The 15982-nt window shown below is 37.4% G+C and overlaps 1 protein-coding gene across 1 annotated transcript in view; it reads right to left on the bottom strand.

Annotated features, from left to right (window-relative positions):
- The window catches only part of PPM1D (protein phosphatase, Mg2+/Mn2+ dependent 1D), a 48089-nt gene that overhangs the window by 14218 nt on the left and 17889 nt on the right, over positions 1 to 15982 (bottom strand). Inside the window, exon 3 of the mRNA XM_060647775.3 lies at positions 9508 to 9632. Within this exon, the coding sequence (XP_060503758.1) occupies positions 9508 to 9632 (125 nt within the window). The remainder of the gene's footprint in view (positions 1 to 9507; positions 9633 to 15982) is intronic.

Here is a 15982-nt window from a genome sequence, read left to right as displayed (position 1 = left end):
TCCTGTACATTCTAAAGGGAGGGACCTTGGGCACTGGGGCAGATGTAGTTGGTTGCCTGCTTGTTGGCTGTTTCCTTTTTGTCTTCAGTAGAGGCACTGGAGGGACCCCAGAGGAGAAAGAGGTCTTCCTTCTGGTTTCAGTATGTTTTCTGCTTTCTTCTGTGGCACATGGCAGCCCGGTGCACAGGACACAGTGGTCCTCACCCCTAGTGAATTTCAACATTCCTCTCCCTACCCTCTTTGGGTGGCTTCCCATGGAGAGCTCCCAAACAACTTTTGCCTCACTTAATCCATTCTTAAAACTGCAACCCAAATCATCCTTTTAAAACTCAAATTTAACATGGTGGTATGGGGCGCCTGAGTGGCTCAGTCAGTTAAGTGTTCCACTTTGGCTTAGGTTATGATCTCACAGTTCATGGGTTCAAACCCCACATCAGGCTCTGTGCTGACAACTCAGACCCTGGAGCCTGCTTCAGATTCTGTGTCTCCCTCCGTCTCTCTCTCTGCCCCTCCTCCACTAGTGCTCTCTCTCTTTCAAAAATAAATAAATGTTAAAAGAAAAAGTTAAAGAAGAAAAAGATGGATGGTGGTGATGGTTGCACAACATTGTAAATGTACTTAACACTACCACTGAATGGCACACTTAAAATGGTTAAGATGGGGGGCACCTGGGTGGCTCAGTCAGTTAAGTGGTTGACTCTTGATTTGGTCTCAGGTCATGATCTCACAGGTTCATAGAATCAAGCCCCCCCTTGGGCTCTGCACTGACAGCGCAGAGTCTGCTTGGGATTCTCTTCCTCAAGATAAACAAACATATATTAAAAACAATAATGATAAAATAAAATGGTTAAGATGGCAAAACTGTATATGTATTTGCCATAATTGAAAACACACACACAAATCGAGTTGTTTCCCACTTCTACTCTGCAACAGTTTATTCGTATTCTTAAGACACAACTCTTAACCACAGTCTAAAAGCATGAAATATTTTCTCATTTTATCTGTGCCTCTTATTTCTGTATCAATCTCTGTTCTAGCTACACTGGCCTTTGTCAGAGCTCCTTATATTCACCAGCCTTCCTCCCATCACAGAGTTGTTCGTAAATGCAGTTCCTATGCCTAGAACACACATTCTTCCACTTTTAACATCAAGTAATTGTTAGACTTAAATATCTCTTGCTTCTCCAGCTAGTAAAATACCATTTTATTTTATTTAAATGTTTTATTTATTTTTGAGAGAGAGAGCACGTGTGCAAGCGGAGAGAGTGAAGGGGGGGAGGGGACAGAGGACCTCAAGTGGGCTCTGCGCTGACAGCAGCGAGCCTCATAATGAACCGTGAGATCACAACCTGAGCCAAAGTCAGATGCTCAACCAACTGAGCCACCTAGGCGCCCCTAAAATACCCTTATTTTAAGTTCTTATTAACATGCATACAAATATTTAGAGATGTAATTTTTCAGTCCTTTTTGTGATCTGATGAATGCCTCTCCCCTTCTCTAAACTGTAAGATTCCATGAGGACAAAGGCCAACCACATGCTTGACACATACTGTAATCAGTATCTGTTCAATGAATAAATGATTTGCAAGATTCACATGCAATTCCATGAGGCAGCCACAAGAAGGCACCTTTGTCACATCTGTACTCAAGTAACTATAATCCTAATGAGTGCCTAAAAACGATACCAATTTCTGCTAAGCAAACTTCCCTCTTTCCCAAAAAGCTAGAAGAAAAATGGCCACATGCCATAAGAATGGTGCTAAATACGATAATTTAATTTACTATGAGCCAATAAGTATTATCATGCAACATGTTAAACTATTAATTTTTTTAATTAAAAAAATTTTAGCAGGGGTGGGGAGAGACGGAAAGAGTACACACATCCACATGTGTGCGGGGGAGGGACGGAGGGAGAGAGAGAATCTTAAGCGGGGTCCACGCTCAGCACGGAACAAGACACAGGACTCAATCTCATAACCATTAGATCATGATCTGAGCTGAAACTAACAGTGGGACACTTAGCCAACTGAGCCACTCAGGTGTACCCCATCAACAGTATTTAAAATACTATCTATGCCACTGACTCCCAAATTGCTATCTCCAGCCTGGACCTCACCTACTGCCAATTTTCATGAAGTCAACTACATGAAGTCAACTGGACATCAGTGGTTTTATGTCTGATAAGCACCTCAAACTAACTTGTTAAAAACAGAACTCCTGACCTCCTTTTGCAACTGATGTTTCAGTATTTGCTATGTGGTTAATAGCTGCTCAGTTAAAAAAAAAATCATTAATAAGGCTATCTGCATTCATTGTTCCTTCTGCCTAATAAATTCTCTTGCCCCAGAAGACACCCATAGGTCTCAATGCCTCATCTCTTGATTCAAATGTCATTTTTTTCAGATCTCCTCTGAGTATTCCATTTAAAATTACACCCCTACTTCCCACAACATTCCCTGCTTTATTTTTCATGATAGCACCTTTCACTACATAACACAATACATAGTCTACTTATTATTTCTTTATTGTCTGTTTTCTCCTATTAGAAGGTAAGTTCCATGAGTCCAGGAATTTTTTATTGTTTTGTTCATTGTGGAATCCCTAGAACCTAGAAGAGTACCTGGCACATAATAGACATTTAATAGATATTTGGTAAATAAATCAACAAAGATTCATTTATGAGTCATGAAGAAGTGGGAACTCTGTGTGGTTTTAAAATATGTGCACAAATTCATTATACTTCGTAAGAAGCACAGCTTAATTCTGCTCAGAAGAAAAATCGACTAGATTTTCTAGTCTAGTCTAAGAGGAAGTGATGATGTGTCGCTTTTGACACTAGACCATAAAAACACATTATGGTTGTTGCACCTTGCTCTCTTGCATCACTTGATCAGGGGAAGCCAGCTGCATCAAGGAGCCCTACAGAGAAGCGCACAGGACAAGGAACTGAGGCCTACTTCCAACAGCCAAGTATGTAAGGCATCCTAGAAGTGAATACTCCAACCCCATTCTGGCTTTCAGATGATACCCATAGGTGATATCGTGATTACAACTACATGCGAGACCCTGAGCCAGAATCACTCCCAGGTTCTGAGCCACAGGAACCATATGAAATAATAAATGTTTTAAACTAAGTTTGAGAATATTCTGTCAGATAGCAAGAGATAACTAATTCAGTTACTCACTCTGGGGAGACATTAAGATCTAACAACATTAAAAATGTACTTATCTATGAACTGAGTTTTCCAACTGGTATCCCTTGAATGGATTGAGTATGACCATGTGTTAGCAGGATGGGACCTGAGTGGCTAGAGCCTTTAGGCCAGTTACCTCCAGCCTGAAGTAGCCTCCTTCACTTACTGAAGAAATATTATCATACTGTATGTGTATGTCATAGTATTTAAAAAAAAATTTTTAATGTTTACTTATTGAGAGGGATAGATATTGAGAGAGACAGAGCATGAGCAGGGGAGGAAGAGAGAGGGAGGCACAGAATCCAAAGCAGCATGGGGCTCAAACTCACAAACTGGGAGATTATGACCTGAGCTGAAGTTGAACGCTTAACTGACTGAGTCACTCAGGTGCCCCTGATGTGGTGTTTTAAAAGTAGGGGGCGCCTGAGTGAATCAGTTAAGTGTCTGACTTTGGCTCAGGTCATGAACTCACAGTTTCATGAGTTCAAGCCTTGCATCAGGCTCTGTGCTGACAGCTCAGAGCCTGAACCCTGTTTTAGATTCTGTGTCTCCCTCTCTCTCTGTTGTTCCCCCACTCGCACTCTCTCTCTCTCTCTCTGTCTCAAAAATAAATACAGATTAAAAGTTGGTAAGTAATGTACTATGACCCAGCAATTCCACTTCTAATTTATATGCCTTAAAGAAATCTCATAGGTGTATATATTCATAGCAGCATTTTTCATAGTAGCAAATGCATAGGTATAACCTAACTGTCCAATCAGGGTGTGGAAGAAGAAAATACAGTTTCATAGTGAGACTGAACGTCTAATAGTCAACAATTAAAACTACATTTATAAAGATGAATAAATCTCAAAAACAACACACAGTGAAAATAGCAAGTTAAAAAAAGGTGTTTTGACTATGATAGAAAGCTAATCCAAAGATCAACATTTATTTATTTGTTTAACTTATTTATTTTAAATAAAGGCAGACTGCCACATGCAGACCTCATTTGGATGTGTCTGGAGTCTTGGAAGCTTGACACTACCCTATGTTCTCCTATCAATGGACCTCGAGAGCTTGTTTGGAGACTCTAGCTGGGGAGCACAGCTACTAATATACGCTTAACCGAAGAAGGGTCCTCCTCTATCAGGGAAGGTCATCCTCATCAACCAAGTATGCAGCTTCAGGAGGGATGCACATGGAGCAGTGAGGGAGGAAGGGGACACCCACCTAGCCAGCCAGATCAGTCAAATCAACCCTGGCAATCAATGGGTTGACAGATGTCACAGCCAGATCGCCCTCACATCCCAAAGATCAACAATTTGAAAAATATTACCATGGACTCTCAAAACTATAAGAGATCCTCAAAGTCTTATATTCTCTAACTTCCTATCCACTGTAGAAATCTATGCTAACCACAGTGGGTAGCCATTTAGCCATGTGAACACTTCATGGAACACTTCGTGGTTCGTGGGTTTGAGCCCCACATTGGGCTCTCTACTGTCAGCACAGAGCCTGCTTTGGATTCTCTGTTCCCCTCTATCTGCCCCTCCTTTGCTTGTGGTCTCTCTTAAAGAAAAAAAAAAATCTCTCCAAATACACCAATCAATACTTTTTGTATTGACTATACATTCTGTAAGAAGCTCATTGAATGCTATTATTCAGTCTCCATCTCCCCACCCTCACTATCCCAATAAAGAACAAAGATGTAATATAGAAATTTGACCTGGTAGCAGTTAATAAGAAAAACATCTAAAGACTGGAGCTATTTGAATAAAACAAATGTGGTATGATTACTAAAAGCTAATGACAGGATTCCAGGACACTTATTAGTAGAAGTACAACACTCAGGTAGCAGGAACTAAATATTTCCATTATACTTCAAATTGGTCACACCACATCTTGTAGAGTGTCCTCAATTCTGGAACATTTACTGAAGGAAACATCTAGAGGAATATGATAAGAATAATGAAGAGACTGAAATTAGCCTAGAGGAAAGACTAGAGAAACATGCTAGGCAATTTCGAATAGGTAAAATGATGGTCATTAGGCAAAAGGCAAAATAAATATACTGCTTTGTTTTTGTTTCAGCACACATAACTAGAGCCAACATCTGAAAGATTCATGGAGGCAGATTTTAACTGACAATTATGCAAGTGTTTATACTATGAAATATTAGGATTTACTGAAGATATTCAAGCATGGGCTGAATTATTTCTTGTCTGAATTGCTCTAGAGATATCTCTGAACAGAAGAATATGTGAAACAGAAAAACCAGTTAGTTTTCTTGGTCTTTCTGCTCCTTCTTTTCCACTACACAATCACTAATGGGTTTCAAGGCTTAAAATGCTTGGCACATATACTTCATATATACATAATAACTTGGCATCTACTCTTTAAAAAATGTTTATTTATTTTTGTGAAGAGAATGTGAGCAGGGGAGGGGCAGAGAGGGAGGGAGAGAATCCCAAGCAGGCTCCGAGCTGCCAGCCCAAAGCCAGATGCAGGGCTTGATCTCATGACTGTGAAATCACGACCTGAGCTGAAATAAAGAGTTGACACTCAACCGACTGAACCACCCAGGCACCCCAGAATCTAAACTGAAGGTTCACTTTACTTTTTGAACCTGAAGTGAGACCCTGCCCTCAGTCCAGTGAATTGCCCCATAAAAAACCCTCTATTCTTTAGTAATATTAATTCTCTACCAATTATCACCTTCCTCCCTCTTTTTCCTTGCTAAGAATTGAAGGATCTCTTACATCACATGCTTATACTATGACATGAACAACCTGGGTAACTAAGATAGCATTCTAGTTCTGCAAAAATCTACAAAATATGTAAAGTGCCTATATACTGCAACAAGCCCCTAAATAGTACCCTTGTCTCTAATTTTATTACCCTATAATTTTAGCCATTATAGCAGCCAAAACGACCCTTTAAAAACAAACTGGATAGTACCATCAACAATAGCCAAATTATGGAAAGAGCCCAAATGTCCATCAGCTGATGAATGAGTTAAGAAGATGTGGTATATATATATATATATATATATATATATATATATACACATACACAATGGAATATTACTCAGTGACCAAATGAAATCTTGCCATTTGCAACAACGTGGATGGAACTAGAATGTATTATCCTAAGCAAAATACGTCAGTCAGAGAGATAAATATCCTAAGATTTCACTCATATATGTGGAATTTAAGAAATAAAACAGATGAGCATATGGGAAGAGAAGGAAAAATAAGATAAAAACAGAGAGGGAGGCAAACCATAAGAGACTCTTAAATACACACAAACTGAGGACTGCTGGAGGGGGTATCTGGTGAGGGGATGAACTAAATGGGTGATGGGCATTAAGGAGGACACTTGTTGGGATGAGCACTGCATGTTATTTTTAAGTGATGAATCACTAAACTGTACTCCTGAAACCACTATTACACTATACGTTAACTACTTGGATTTAAATAAAATTAAATGAATAAAATAATAAAAAAATAAAATAAAAAACTGAATCAGTCCGTCCTACTTCGATAAGCAGTAACAACAGCTAACATTTATAGAGTGCTTATGATGTGCCAGACACTATTTTAAGCACTTTAAATATATTGTCATCCAATCCTCACAAAAGAATGAGGCAGGTACCATCATTAACCCCATTTACAGCTGAAAAAACTGTACCCCATTAAGTAATTTACATATAATAAGTGATCTGCCCAAGTTTGTATAGTAAGTAAACAGCATTGGATTGGAGCCTTGGAATCTTGGCTCCAAAGTTTCTCTCTTAACTACTGTGGTATACTTCTCCTACTCCTCAATTCCTTCCCAAAAGTATTTATTTATTTGTTTATTTATTTTTATGTTTATTTATTTTTGAGCGAGAGAGAGTGCGAGCTGGGGAGGGGCAGAGAGAGATGCAGACACAGAATCCAAAGCAGGCTCCAGGCTCTGAGCTGTCAGCACAGAGCCCAATGTGGGGCTCGAACTTACAAACTGCTTAGATCATGACCTGAGCTGAAGTGAGATGCTTAACCAAATGAGCCACTCAGTCGCCCCAAAAGTTTATTTATTTATTTTGAGAGACAGCACGGGTGAGACAGGAGCAAAGAGAAAGAATCCCAGGCAGACTCCACGCTGTCGGTGCAGAGCCCAATGCCTCAGGGCTCAATCCCATGAACCACAAGATCATGACTTGAGCTGAAACCAAGAGTCAGTCAGATGCTTAACCAACTGAGCCACCCAGGTACCCTTTTCTCAAAAGTATTTAAAATGAAGTTTCTTATCATGGTCTAGCCATAAAGCCTTGTGGGGTTTAGTTCCTGCCTACCACCCATAATGTCTTCACCAAACTTACCTTACTTAGCCTGCAGAGCCCTTCTTAATTGGGTAAGTATCCTCATCTCCACTTTCATTTTACATCTCTACCTCCTCTCTCTCACACTGGTTTCATTCATGTTCCTTAAAGACATCAAGCCCTTTCTTTCCTGCATTAGGATTCTGTGCTTGCAAATGACAATTTCCAACTCAGGTTAAATTAGGCCCAAAAGGCAACTCAGAAGAAAACCCAAGTAGTTCACACAACAGACAAGAAGCTGGAGAACCAAGCATGGATACAGGTCAGTTTCAAGCCTTAGGCAGGAAAACCCTACCATATCAATGGGCACTGCCGAAAGAAGTCAGTATTCCTAAGATGAATTCATTCCAACCAGTTTCTTTGTTGTTAATTTTTGTCCTTACTAGAGTCACAATTCAAAATCCTAGAATAGAGAATCTGACTGATTTAACTGAGCTGACCTATGTTTTACAAAAGGACCCTGAATAGGAACGTCTAAATTAAGACTGCACATATTAGGGGAGACATAATTCCCAAAATTTCAGTATGTTATTTAGTAGGAAAAGAGAATACATGCTGGACAACTCACCCATCCACTGCCCCAAATCAAATACCTACTGCCTAATGGCTTTGTGGGAATGTTTTGACTATTATTTTCCTCGCCCCCTTCTCCTCCTTCAGGTCTTAACTCAAGTAATAAATACTTTTTTAAAGAATGTTCCTTGATCATCCTCTTTAATGTAGCCTTCCACTGTTACCCACTAATCCTCCTACCAATTACAGGTATATCACCTTGTTTAATTCCTTTATGACACTTTTTAGAACAATTTTCCCATTTGTTCATTTGTTGTCTATTTCCTCCACTAGATTATAGGTTCCATGAATGCTCAGCCTATCTGCATTTGATCACCAAAGACGAATTAAGAGATAGTAATATGAAAGGTAGAATGATCTTTTGAAAATGCAAATCAGATGGTGTTACTCTTTACCTTAGTATCATTCAATGTTTCCCAGTACACTCAGACTAGAATGCAAATATCTGCCATGATATGGCCCATGTCTGCCTCATTAACTCCAGTCTCTTGATAATTCCTAGAACATGTCAAGTTCTTTCCCAATTCAGGATCCAGGCCTGAAATATTCTTTAACAGACTCTTTACAAGAATAGCTCCTTCTCAGCCATCAAATCTCAGCTAAAATAACACCTCCTAAAAGGAGCATTTCTATTACACTATATAAAAGTTTTTCCATTCTAAATTATTTTTTATTACAGAACCCCATTTCTTTTCCTCACAGTATTTCCTAATCCATACTTATTTCATTTACAAGCTTATTTCTTTATTGCCTATCTCCTCAACTACATAGTCTTGTTCTGTGAAAACAAACAGAATATATCTACCAGTAAAATCTCTCCAAAGCCTAATTCAGTGCCTGGCACTAAGTCAGTACTCAAGTTTCTGTTAGAGGAAAGAAGGAAAAAATCAGTGTTTCCTAAAAGAAATTTGCTGTACAAGAAAATTTAACTGGCACATCCCAGGTAAGATATTTCTGTAGCTATAATCCTCTAGCCTTTCTTCCAAAACCAGGTAGACTAGAAAAGAAGTATTTTTATTTTGTAATGAACAATTATTTTGCTAGCTAAAAAGAAAAGAACCTTAAAGGCTCTTAAGAGAAATATGAAAGGCTGAAGGAAGCACATTTAAAAACAGTTTTAAGGGTAACACCAAGCCCAGACATACATATACTTCCCTAAGTATAGGTAGGAATCAGCAAAACATTAAACGTGACTCCTAATTAAGAAGCAATTGGCACTGAAATCCGTATTTTAACCTTCCCCTGGATTGAGTGTTAAAGCATTTACTATTAAAACAGCATATTTCTACCCCCATTATCTGTTAAATGAAGGTTTAGTTCTTAGTTTCCTCTTTTATGTTACCACCGTTCACTGTAGAAAATGTAATAGGATTTCACTAAGTAAGTCCTACTTACCAAGCGCTCTTGCTACTGCCAGAAAAGGAATCTGGTCAATAACTGTACTCCTTCTAACAGGTCCATTGTGAGTGAGCCGAGGTCGTTTCCAAACTACACGATTCACCCCAGACTTGTTCATCACACTGAAAAAAGAGTTCATAAAAATACCCTAAATGAATAAAATATAACAAAGTAGATCAATGTGTCAAATACCTAATATAATCAATTATCACGAAATAATGACTTATCTATTTCAGACACAAAGATGCATAAGCCAAGATTCCTGTTCAAAGAGCAAAGACAAAATAGGGTAGATTAACATGGGGAATTTGGAGATTACTAAGGTAGGTTAGACAGAACAGAGTGGAAGTAATGAGAAGAAAAATGAGTAGATAACTTGTCAGAGAAAAAAGCAAGGTAATGTGATAACTAAGAAAACTGAGGAGAGGAAGAGGCTATAAATAAACAGTGATAAAAAAATTAAAAGGGGAAGGTTATATAGTTTTTGAAACTTGTACTGAAAACGGTACAAATTCAGTTTTAATATTCTTAATTTGAGGCATAGGATATACCTAAATAGAAACAACTATGTATTACAGAAATATTTCTGTAATTAGAAGTATGAGAGTAGACTTTGCAAGCAGATCAGCTGTAGAGATATAGATGTGGGAGTTACAGAATAAGGAAACTCTTAAAAAGGAATGTGGCATAGGAGCAACAGAAATCTGTAATTAGTATATGGAGAAGTTAGTACATGTTAGGGTACCTAAAACATGAAAATATAGTCAATCTTTGAGCAAAAAAAGTAATAACACAATAGAGATGGTCTCTCTGCAGTTACCTGGTATGACTGAAATGGTAAACTGACTCTTAATTTAATCATAACCTGCCTGGATTAAAAAAAATCTACACAAGAAAAATGTTCCTCTGGAAGGCTAGAAAAGTTGGGGAGAAAAACACAAAGAGAATTTTCAAGAAACTATATTAGCCTAATTGATATTAAGTCCACCTGACAGATACATGCAGAAGACAGAGGGTGATTCCCAAGACTCTGAGACAGATGACACTAAGATAATATAATTAAGTCTTCTCACTTAGAACTCCCGTGCATCCAGACACCCTTTGATTATAATCTGAAATTTCATTTCATCAACAGCAGGCCAACTGACAATAACATGAGGTTTTCTTGTCAGTTATTTTTCTCATGATTAATGAGTACTAAGACATCTTGATGAATACATGAGTCCCTTATCAGTTGATTATGTTGACCTTGAGTAGCATGACTCTATCCTCCTAAACTTGATGAACACCAAAATAAAACTGGCTTTAAGATTTAGAAAGCTGTGGGGTGCCTGGGTGGCTCAGTCGGTTAAGCATCCAGCTTCGGCTCAGGTCTTGACCTCACGGTTTGTGGGTTCGAGCCCTGCGTCGGGCTCTGTGCTAACAGCTCAGAGCCTGGAGCCTGCTTCTGATTCTGTGTCTTCCTCTCTCTCTGCCCCTCCCCTGCTCATGTTCTGTCTCTGTCTCTCAAAAAAAAAAAAAAAAAGATTTAGAAAGCTGAAGACAGGACAACTAATGGCAACCACCCTCAAAGGAATGTCACTATAAAATGCTATATACCTCAGCAGCTGCCAGCTAGTTAAGCCCCAACTACGGCTTTTCTATCTCTACTCTAACTTCAAAAGAATGAAGATACTAGAGAAAAAAAAGATAACAAATGGAATAAAAGTCCTAAGAGAAGAAAAATAAAGGCATAAGCCATATAAATGAGAAAAGGCCACTCTTCCTCTGAGCCAAGAAAAACATGAATATGGCAGAACAGCCTCAACCTTTCTGAAGTAGAAAACAAACTTATCTGGTAAGGGCATGCCAGGGGACTTGAGCAGCTGTCTCACGAAACTTTCTGTAACAATGGAAATGTTCACTCTGCTGCTCTCCATGGCTACTGAGCACTGTAACTGTGGCTAGTGCTAAATGAGGAACTGAATTTTTAATTTTATTTGATTTTAATTCTATTTAAATTTAAACAGCTATATGTGGCTAGTGGAAACTATATATAGGATAGCACAAAGGAGGAATGAAGCAAGTACAGAATGATCACAAAACGCCGTCAGTGATAACACAGAAGAGAAAATTAAGAGAGGTGTTTATTTACTATCCCTTTGAGAACCCATTTAGTTTAATTCACAGTCCTCAAAGCAACATTATTCTAGGTCATAGTCTCAAGAGTGAGACTATCAAAGGTGGCCATTTTGTTATTCTATGCTTTCTTCAATGCTGATCCTCAAAAAACAAACAGGAGAGTAAAGATTAAATCTACCATTCACAAGAAGAAACACCATCATTCTGTCTTCATACCACCTAAGTCCTATTCTTTCCTAAACCTGCTCCCTAAAATGTAAGTTTTAATACATACTTAGGTAATTACAGTAGCTACCCAAATTGTTTCCATTATAAATCTAAGTAGGAGCTCTCTTGACACTTAATAGTCAAAGATATTATGGTCTCTGTGTTTCTGAGGAACAAAAAACAAAACAAAAAACAAAAGCAGACTGCTTTTATTGTACTCCCTGCTGTTGTCCTGTATGATTAAAAGGCATACACAAAAGGAACAGCCTGATATGCAGAGAGCTGACTTAGCAGCAACAGAAGGCTGGAAAAACATAGCACTGGCCAGTTGCCTAGGGTGAGACAGAGGGAAAGGAGGAAATAACTTCTAATAAAACAGCTCAATTTGTGCAAAAAGACACCTGCTCCCAAATGGCAAAGAGCATCTGTCCAACTATCCAGATGGTATTTTAAGTGATAAGACAAAAAACAAACTCTAAAAAAAGTTATTAAAAAAAAAAAATCAAAGAAAATCTAATTTAACAATTCATATAAAAAATAAAGAATCATCAAGAAAATATTTTTAAAAGATTAATGAAAAGGGATCAGGCCTACCAATATTAAAAATTGCAACAAAGCCTCAATTTAAAAAAAGCATGCTATTGGTACACATATAATATAAAAAAAGCTCAGAAAAAGACCCAAGGATATACAGGAATTCAGTTTATAATTGCAAAGCCCACTTTGCATGACTACCAGTAGTGGTCTCAGATACAGACTGACTTTCAAACTCATAGGATCACATAAATGACAGCATGAAACCAGGCTCATTTAACTTTGTAGGATACAGAACAGGAAGCACAGTATGCCAGCATGGCAGCTTCAGTCATGTTGTCTCCAGAAATGATCCTTAACAGAAATCCAAGAGCCATTTTCTAGCCCCCATAAATGAGCTTCATATGCCACAGGAATCAGTGTCTTTTAATAGCCCATCCCTGCACAAGTCAAACTGCATGATATAGGGCTGCTAATAAGGTCTGTGCTTTCCAACAGAAATTTATAGTACACTCAAAATCTTCTCTAAACAGATATAGTTCCAATTCAAGGATCAGTATACCATAAGCAATGTTACCTTATAACAGAGCTAACACTCTGTTATTTATCTTAACCAGAGAAACAGTGCTAGAAGAGAGTAAACTCAAGGTCATCTTCCCATTAAAGAGGGGTTTTATGCCTGGTAAAGACTTCTAATCAGTAAGAAAAAGATATATAATTGTTCAAGTAGCTACTAATGGCCATAAAGAAAAAAAATTACTTGTACCCTACTACACATCTCAGATTTTAAAATTCCAGGGAGACTGAAGGTCTCTCCATACAAGTACTAGAAAAGTGATTCCCAGATCTTTTCAGGGGGTCTGCCAGGTCAAAATTATTTTCGTAAGACCATGTGTATACAGTGGAATTTTTGAAAGGCTACATGTCTTGATATATGATAAAACGTGTCAATATTTGGATATGTGTAACTCAATAAACCAGTATTTTACAAATGACCAATGCCTATGTTACAAAATCACACATGGGCACTATATACTATACCATTCCAACTACATGATCTTCTAGAAAAAGCAAAACCATGGAGACAATAAAGAAACCAGTGGTTGCCAGTAACAAAGGAGGTAGGGAGGATAAATTGGCAAAGCACACAGAATCTTTAGACAGTGAAACTATTCTTATGATACTGTAATGGTAGATACGTGTTACTGTATGTCTGTCAAAACTCTAGAACATCCCTAAGGTAAACTGCGGACTTGGGGTAATAATGATATGTCAACGTAGGGTTATCAATTGTAACAAATACACCACTCTGGTGTAGGAGTGAAGTTTGTGTGTATAGGAGGAGGCAGGGAGTATACAGGCATTCTCAGTACCTTCCACTCCATTTGGCCGTGAACCTAAAACTGTTCTAAAACATAAAGTCTATTAATAAAAAAAAAAAAATCCTATGTGGATTAAAAAAAAAAAGCCATTTAAGCAATAGCTCTCAATTGATATACCTATGGATCTTAATGTGAGTGTATAAAAAGGTCATTAATATATACTATTATTAACCTTTAAGAAACTACCTCTTTTTGAGTTCTGGAATAACATCAAAGATGACTATCTCCAATACATGGAAAAGTTTTTAAAATATTCCTCCTTGGGGCACCTGGGTGGGCTCAGTCAATTATAGTCACAATCTTGCAGTCTGTGGGTTTGAGCCTCGCATTGGGCTCTGTACTGACAGCTCAGAGCCTGGAGCCTGCTTCCATTTCACCCTCTCTCTCTCTCTCTCTGCCCCTCCCCCGCTCACATGCTGCTCTCTCTCAAAAATAAACATTAAAAAAATAAATACATAAATGAATGAATGAAACAAAATACTCCTCCTTTTTCCAATTATGTATCTATGAAAGACCACATTTTACTTCTGATACTGCAACTAAAACATCTTACAACAGATTGAAGGCAGAAGCAGATATGAGAATCTAGCTACCACTATTAAGCCAGACATTAAAGAGACTTTCAAAAGTGTAAAACAATGCCAGTCCTCTCACTAAATACACGTGTTGAGAAATAGCTATTTTTCATAAAGATGTTATTTATATTAACACAATGGGTTTAGTATTATTTTTTAATGAATTAAGAAATATTTGAAAATGTCTCCATTTTTAGTTTCTAATACGGTAAAATCATTATATATAATCCATATAAACAAAAAGCTCTTTGAGGTCCACAATTTTTAAGAGTATAAAGGGTTCCTGGGGCGCCTGGGTGGCTCAGTAAGTTAAATGTCAACTCTTGATTTTGGCTCAGGTAATGATCTCATGGTTTCTGGGAAGCATGTTGTGCTCTGTGCTGACAGTGCAGAGCCTGTTTGGGATTCTCTCTCTCTGCCCCTCTTCCAATCACATGCGCTCTCTCTCGATCCCTCTCAAAATAAATAAGTAACCATTTTAAATTAATTAATTAATGATTTAAAAATTTAAAAATACTCCTCTTTGGCCCAGCAATTCCATCTAGGAAATAATCCTACAAATATATTTGTATGCACAAAAAGATGCGTGCACAAGATTTTTCATTTTACAGTAGTGTTTGTAATATCAACAACAACAAAAAAATAGAAACAAATACTCTTCAACAGGAGACTAGTTAAATAAATGATGGTACATCCATACATGGTACAGCTTCTTATTGGATTGTGGATGAATAGCTATCAAAGAATACACAGTAATACTGGCTTCTTGAGAGGGAGAGGAACTGGGTGGCCTGTGGGACAGTAGTAGTTGAGAGACCTTCTAAAGTACATCATTTTATGCTACCTAAATTTTAACCAAATGAATGCTCCCATTAAAAATTATACATATTTAGATATATGTAAATCATCATACAGAAAATTATTAACATTTGGTGTATTCCTATACTACTCCTTTTCTCTGCATAGTTGAGATCACACTACAAATATAACTTATATCCTGCTTATTTTGTGACTAGTAAGCATTATCCTTTATTACTAAAAATTCTTCATACATATGAGAGTTCATTATACTACTCTCTCTACCTTTACCTATGTTTGAAAATTTTCTTAACACCATGATTTTTAAAAATTTACTATAAACATTATTTTTAATAGCTATATCATATTCAATGTTATAAATATGTATGATAATTTACTTAACAATTCTTCAATTGTTGGGCCTTCAAGTTATTTCCAGGCTTCAACAGCCATTAAACATCACTGCAATCAATAACTCTCTTTAGATATTCTGGTCCACATTTCAGATTTCTTTACAATACATTCCCAAAATTACAGAATCTATAAACATTTTTAAGTTAGTGATGTGTATTATATTCTATACAGGTCATACCAATTTATAATCCTACCAACAGGATTCCCATTTCACACTATAAAATATTGAGAAGTATCTGTTTTTTTTTTTAACTTTGGTAACCCAATAGCAAGAAATAGTTTCACTTCAGCAATTTTTTCAAATATTTACTCGCTTTTGCATTTTCGTTGCTGTTGTTCAAAAGTCCTCTCCTTCATTCACCCATCTGGGTGTGGCAGTGTTTTAGTGTTTTTCTTACTGATTTTTGAACCCCTTATAGTTTAAAGATATTAATTCTTTTC

This window comes from Panthera onca, chromosome E1 (genome assembly GCF_046562875.1).
Source record: "Panthera onca isolate mPanOnc1 chromosome E1, mPanOnc1 haplotype 2, whole genome shotgun sequence".
Lineage (NCBI taxonomy): Eukaryota > Metazoa > Chordata > Mammalia > Carnivora > Felidae > Panthera > Panthera onca.
This window is presented reverse-complemented; position numbering and strand designations above follow the sequence as displayed.